Source organism: Amblyraja radiata, chromosome 12 (assembly GCF_010909765.2).
Source record: "Amblyraja radiata isolate CabotCenter1 chromosome 12, sAmbRad1.1.pri, whole genome shotgun sequence".
NCBI lineage: Eukaryota > Metazoa > Chordata > Chondrichthyes > Rajiformes > Rajidae > Amblyraja > Amblyraja radiata.
This window is the reverse complement of record NC_045967.1, coordinates 56,201,776-56,209,033: the sequence shown is the minus strand read 5'-3', so window position 1 is coordinate 56,209,033 and position 7,258 is coordinate 56,201,776. Positions and strand designations below refer to the sequence as shown.

General features: G+C 39.8%; 1 protein-coding gene across 1 annotated transcript in view; it reads right to left on the bottom strand.

Moving 5' to 3' along the window:
- Positions 1–308: 308 nt before the first annotated feature.
- Positions 309–7,258, bottom strand: part of apool (apolipoprotein O like) — a 44,756-nt gene continuing 37,806 nt past the window's right edge. Inside the window, exons 6-9 of the mRNA XM_033030832.1 lie at positions 4,403–4,494; positions 2,999–3,112; positions 1,364–1,487; positions 309–566 (exon numbers count right to left, since the gene is read on the bottom strand). Of these exons, the coding sequence (XP_032886723.1) occupies positions 478–566; positions 1,364–1,487; positions 2,999–3,112; positions 4,403–4,494 (419 nt within the window). The 3' untranslated portion in view covers positions 309–477. The remainder of the gene's footprint in view (positions 567–1,363; positions 1,488–2,998; positions 3,113–4,402; positions 4,495–7,258) is intronic.

Genomic DNA, 7,258 nt, shown 5'->3' with positions numbered 1-7,258 from the left:
ACTGGAGAAAAATAAAAGTTTGGAGGCAGGACTAATGTTAGGAGAAATGGAGGGAGAAAACATATTTTGTGCAGAAAGTTATAAGAGTGGAGAATAGCAGGTGCAAGTGTGGTCACGGTATTAACTTTGCCCCTTGCATTTTGTTGATGAGTTGTGGAGACGGGAGAGTGTGTAGATGGAAAAGTGAAAAGCTCATCTATTTTCTAGATGTAGCACATGGCTCAAAAGTTGTGGTGTAGACTGCCAGAAATCTTGTGTATTTGTTAAAGTTTTATGCATTCTCCAGCACATTTACACAACAGACAAAATTATGAACACTTTTTTTAATCTGAGATACATATAAATAGGCAGTGTACAATAAAGTAACTTCATGCACTGGTATAAATGGTATCATTCGAGGTACTGAATTTATGAACTTACGCACGACTAACAAATTCAGACATCGGACATTGTAAATATCTGCAGACATCTGGTCTCTTAACTTCGAGTGGTGTACAAGTCTGTATCTTCAGGACTTGACTGACCATGATCTAGCAAGCTAGAGTCGACTGGAATCATTCGTTTTTCTGTTGTGTAAAAGAAAGTGAACATTACTTCATGCTAGATTTCATAAAACATGTATAACTATAAGAAATAAACTGGTAATTGAAATGGGTAAGAAATGAAATGCTATTTCTGGCACAACTATACAATTTTCCATCGACCAAATATTTTCTAATTGGTATGCTTGATAAAAATGTTCAAATAAAGCCAGCCCGAGATCCAACTGACCCGAGAGCATAATTAGCCTCTTGCTGACCCACAACGGAACAACGATCCTTTAGCTTTACCCCAGACGTTAAAAAAACTTTTTATTCCTCATATTCTATGTCGCTCTTCTAGGGAGATGCTAACTGCATTTCGTTGTCTCTGCACTGAACATTGCAGAATGGCAATAAAGTCAGAATCTCAAACGTTATGTGGAGACAATGCTAAATCTCAACACATAAGGCAGAGGCCACACACACACACACACACACACACACACACACACACACACACACAGAGTAAGAGAAAGAGTGGAGAATAGAAAGAGACATTCATAATTAATCATCAAAATCTTGATTATCTTAAATATCTTGATTTGTGAGGGTGCTAGGGGTTATGGGAAGAAGGCAGGAAAATGGGGTTGAGAGGGAAAGATGGATCAGCCATGATTGAATGGTGGAGTACACTTGATGGACTGAATGGCCTAATTCTGCTGCTAGAATTTATGAACTTAAGAAAATAACAAATGCCTCAGCACAGACCACATACAATACTATATTCAGGAACATATTATTTGTCTGAAGAGGTGCAGAAAGGTAGAAGCGCTGGTTGGTACCTTCTGCTGCCACAAACACAATATCCGATATTGTTGGCTGCTGATTCTGTGGCAATGGAGAGATGCCGCCTTCTATCCTATTAAATCTCTCTTGGTTTGGCTGGGGCTCCTGTCCTTTAGTGATCTGAACAGGAAAAAAATAACACTTCAATAACAAAGATGAATAGCTTATTTTATCATGCTCATATTGAGCAGAATATTTAACAACAGTTCGGTCATTCTCGAGTTAACATTTGTTGTAAAGTTTGTCAGACTGCGCAAGGGTCATTTTTAGTTTTTATTGCTATTTTGGCCATGAAACCCTCCAGTTCGGCTCATGGCAGATTTGTCTTGTATCAGCACTTACCTCACCACAACCCTGATCACACACAACCTGACATCTGTATCCTTATGGGCCTGTCCCACATACGCGACTTTTTTGGCCCATCATAGGTCGTTGCAGGTCGCCGAAAATGTTCAACCAGAAAGACGCTACGACTCTTTTGGTGACTGGGAGACGACTCACGACCATACAGGCGACATGTCGCGGGGTGAAGCCTGTATGGTCGTGAGTAGTCGCCCAAAGAGTCGTACCTTGTTCTGATCGCCACTGGATTTTCAATATGTTAAAAAAATTTGGAGACCTGCTGCGACTATGACGGGTGCCGGCAAGTCGCCAAAAAAATCGCGTAAGTGGGACAGGCCCATTACTTGCTCCAAGATGCAAAGGCTGACAGTCAGTTTCAGTTTACAAAAATGTGGCCAAAAAGCATTCCGTCATGGGTCATCTTGAATGGTTTAACTTTTGCAAAGGATATTAACTCTGCAATGTCTGATTATACAGTTTGGTACAGAACTCAAAACAAAATGCACACTGAAAATATAAAACAAGATGGATCAATAGATTTTTGATGTTAACATTTTGGGCGAGTTTACCAGCCCATTGCTGTGTTTTCAACCTTTGTCTCACATCTACTCATTCTGTTCTAATTTCTAGCTACAAATAAAATCCTAAATAAACTCAAAATATTAATCTTTCCCTCTTTGGTCCATATTCCTAATCGTCTAGATAAGCAAGGGTGAAACAGGAGTAACAAGATACAAAAGGTCTGAGGTTTCAGGTTAGAATTCATTTCCCCTGACATTGCCACAGACAAGAAATCCAATCCAAGCTGATGATCACCTTGGATTTGTGTTTGAAATACAAGTGCAGCACTGACAAGTTTATATTTAGAAGAAGCTCCATAAAAAGATGTGAATCTGTGGAATTATTTGCCACAGGAGGCAGTGGAGGTCAATACACTGGATGTTTTCAAGAGCGAGTTAGATATGTATAGCTCTTCGGGCTAAAAGAAACAAGGGATATGGGGAGAAAGCAGGAACGGGGTACTGATTTTGAATGATCAGCCATGATCACATTGAATGGCGGTGCTGTCTCGAAGGGCTGAATGGCCTACACCTGCACCTATTTTCTATGTTTCTAGAAGATAATCATTTAGTGCAAATTGTAATGTTCAAAAGATGTAAGGAAAGGTATCATTTTTAAATAGGTGCAGGCAAGTACCTATTTAAATAAGTGCAGGCAAATTAAATATTTTCTGCACTTCATTCCATTTTAGTCCATTAAAGCTATAATTCTACAGAGATCCAGTTTACCTGCAGGTCTTTAGTCGTTGTTAGTCTTTCCTTCTTCTGTGGACTCTCTTTCCAGAGGGATCGGATTGCCTCATAACTCCCCTGGCTTATGGCAAACATCTTCTGCCCAGAAAACTAAAGAGAAAAATATATAACACTGGCAACTTCCCTGTTTAACGTTGTTTCCCCGGCATAAACTGCACCACCAATAAACTGTTAAAATAAAACTAACACTGGAGGGGCTTCTGATTTGGGACATTTTTAAGAAATTTGTGCTGGACAATTGTGTTTTTGGAGTTACCACAATATTAAACGATAGATCAGTTTACCATATTTTCAAAATGAATCAGCCGCTATATAAATTATGATAGCAGAATATCAGCCGTAAAATATTCTGCGAAATGGCTATTTTTCTGAGCAAATATGGGGTGCCTTTACATCCCCAAGCTTGCAACTGCATGAGTACGTTTTCTCTCTACAGCAGCACCTATCGCATTAAATAGGTAGAAAGTAAAAAATGCCTCTGGATCGAAGCCATGCACATCCTCTCCCCTTCCACACAGCTGACCCTTCTCCCTTTTTCCTTTAAAGTACATTTAAAAAAAAAGGATTTTCCTTAATGTTTTCTGCCAGAGCCATCTCCTGATTTCCTTCTTTAGCATAAGATGTTTAAGAAAGAACTGCAGATGCTGGAAAATTTGAAGGTAGACAAAAATGCTGGAGGAACTCAGCGGGTGAGGCAGCATCTATGGAGCGAAGGAATAGGTGATGTTTCGGGTCGAGACCCTTCTTCAGACTGAAGGAAAAGGTGACCTTTTCGGGTCGAGACCCTTCTTCAGTCTGATGAAGGGTCTCGACCCGAAACGTCACCTATTCCTTCGCTCCATAGATGCTGCCTCACCCGCTGAGTTTCTCCAGCATTTTTGTCTTCCTTCTTTAGCATGCTCCTCAGCTCTCAAAACACCTCCAGGAATACACTTGATCCCAGCTGCCCACACTTGCTCTATGCCTCCTCCTTTGTCTTGACCAGAGCCTCAATTTTCTTTGCAGTTTTCTTTGAAATTGTTGCATCTTGTTGCTTAGAATGGACAATGCTGCCTTGTCTTTTACATTCATATGCTGGACTTTAATCTAATTTATCCACATTATTCAGTCACCTGAATTTAAATCCTCAGTTTGTAAACTGGGATTGCTAGTCCCATTGCCTACGCACCTTAACCACTATGCTGGCTTCCCAATAGTTTCACAACACAAAACAAAGTGCTCAGTGCCTCTCTCTCTCTCTCTCTCACTACTTCCACAGTTAGTCTTCAGGACATTGGCATTATTTATATTTGTTGTGCATGTCCCAAAACATAGTAACATAAATATTTTATTTTGTACTATTTTAGGAAGGAAGGCATAAGATAGTTCGAAGTATTTTACCTTTGCAACAGCAATAGCTTGCTGAGGGTAGCAAATGGCCATTCCCACAGCTGCGAGTCCCACAGGATATGCCATTTTCTGAACCCGGGAAGCTGTGTAGACGGAAATTCAAAAGGGCCACAAGAAATCGTGGTTAAGGAAAACAAATTGCAACATAAGGTCTATACTCTCAGACAATATTGATTGGTTTATTGTTGGAGGGTGTGGAGATGAACTTGAAAACACAAACTATTCAAATTCACATACTCCAAAACGTTGTGCTTTCCTAAATTACAAGGAAAACGACTCTCTCTTTAGGTGGTCATTTGTATTGTGAATTCAATGTTTGTTTGTTTTTTCATATACAAACTTCATAGATCTTCAAACCCAAAGACATCTGTGTGGCCTGAAGTACAGCAGGCGTTGCATATTTTTGAAAGATTGCATGAACAAAACTGCATATTCCAATGTTCATCCTTCCTCACGGCTTTCCAGTTAGAAGCTGGCATAACAGGCTCATAAAGAAATAATACTACGTCAAGGCCAAAACCACACAACCCCAATGAAAGTCAGGCACGGACACCATTACAAACGAGTCTGATCAATAACTTGTTGGAATTCAAAGATGACAGATGTGAGTGTAGGCATTTTAATTTGTTTAGTTTCATATAGAGATACAGAAAGTGAACAGGCCCTTCGGCCCACTGAGACCATGCCGACCAGCAATCCCCATTAACATAGCACTATCCTACACACTATGGACAATTTACCATTTTTACCGAAGCCAATTGGTCTACAAACCTGCAGGTCTTTGGAATGTGGGAGGAAACCAGAGCACCTGGGGAATACCCAGTGTCACGGGGAGAACGTACAAACTCTGTACAGACAGCACCCGTAGACAGGATCGAACCCTGGTCTCTGGTGCTGTAGGAAGCAACTCTACCACTGCGCCGCCATGCCACAGCAACATAGAAATGTAACAAAAGGAACAGGCCCTTCAGCACACGATGTCTGTGTTGAATATGCTGCCAAGCTAAACTAACCTCAACTGCCTGCAGGCAACTCACACCCCTCCATCCCTGCATATCCATGTGCCAATCTAAAAGCATCTTAAATAGCACTATCATATCTGCCGCCCCAACCACCCTTGGCAGAGAGTTCTAGACACCCGACACTCTAGATTTAAAAAATCTCACCCCACATCTTATTTTTTTTAGAAGAATTCACACAGCCCTACGATTATATTTCACAGTACCTTGAGCCAGAAATGCAACATCATATAATTGTGAACCAAACCAGGTAATCATGCATTTCATATGATTTTTCTTTTCTCTTAGAAGTGTAAACATTTGGCGAGTCAAAGCTTGATGTGAAACAGAATGCTTTTATTTCTTCAGCATAAACCAACAGACTAATAGTTATGATCTGGTTCATTTAGTTCAATAGGTACAAATTGTTTTCACATTATGATACAAAAAACACTGACCTCATTACCTTGCACACTGTGGGCTGCTTCACTTGCCTAACTTAAAAATAATTCTCTCTCAACCATTCAAGTCTATGCTCAAAGCATTTCATTTTCAAATACAGAAACTGATCCACGATGGATGTCTCAGTTTCATCTTTTGCGTTCGTAGGGAGAAAAATTATCTTCAAAGGTTTTCTAAACCAATGAGTGGATGTGTTTTATCAAATGTCGAGTCAAACTAGTGAATTGATTATTTGGTGTAGAATAAAGCTAACTCATTAGGAAAGTAAATATCATCCTTCATTTTAAATTATCACGTGGGAACACACAATGCAGAATGGAAAAGGACATCAAACAAACATGAATTACATAATGGTTCTTTTATCCTGCTCAGCCTTCAAAATATATTCTTTTCAAGGGTTTAATATTAAGTATATGTTGACTGGAGATTAATGGTGATATTTTAAATAAACTTTTGGAAACTATAATAAATTCCGTGCATCACCAATATGATAGAAAATGATTACTTTCCTGTCAAATGTCAAAATGCAGCATTTGGTTCAAAGACAATAAAACATTTTCCTTTGTGTTTTCTGATATTAATAAAATTGCCAATGGAGGTTGAAATAACAGACCAAAAACTTGGCTTTAGTACAGCCAAGTAGATATAACCAATGCCAGAATGTGCACATTAACAATGTACCCCAACTAGAGAGGCATTTTGTAGTTGTACCACGTGAGGCCGATTTAAACATTGCTTCACTGTTAAGTCTCTATCAGGCATGATAACAACCTATTGTCCTCTAACTCCAAACATTGGTCATTGTTCAGATCAAAATTACAATGGACCAGCCAGTTATGACAAGGCTGCTTCACAATTAAAATCTGTCCCAAATTTCCTTCAGAAGTGGACTATCAAATGAGCATCAAATTAACCTGGAGACACAAGAGACTGTAGCTGCTGGAATCTTGAGCACAAAGTGCTGTAGGAACTCAGTGGGTCAGGCAGCACTGTGGAGGGGATGGGCAGGTGACATTTTACAGAACATAGAACAGTACGGCACAAGAGCAGACCCCTTGGCCCATAATGTCTGTGTCACACATGATGCCAAGATCAACTCTTATCTTCAGCATATAATCCATATTCCCCAATTCCCTGCACATCCACGTGCCTATCCAAAAATATCTTCAATGCCACTATCGAATCTGTGTCCACCACTACCCCTGGCAGCACGTTCCAGGCACTCACCACCTTCCGTGTAAAAACATTGCTGCACACATCTCCTTTAAACTGTACCCCTTTCATTGTAACGCTATGTCCTCATGTATTTGATTTTTCCATCCTAGGATAAAGGTTCTGACTGTCTACCCTATCTATGCTTCTCATAATTGTATATACTTCTATCAGG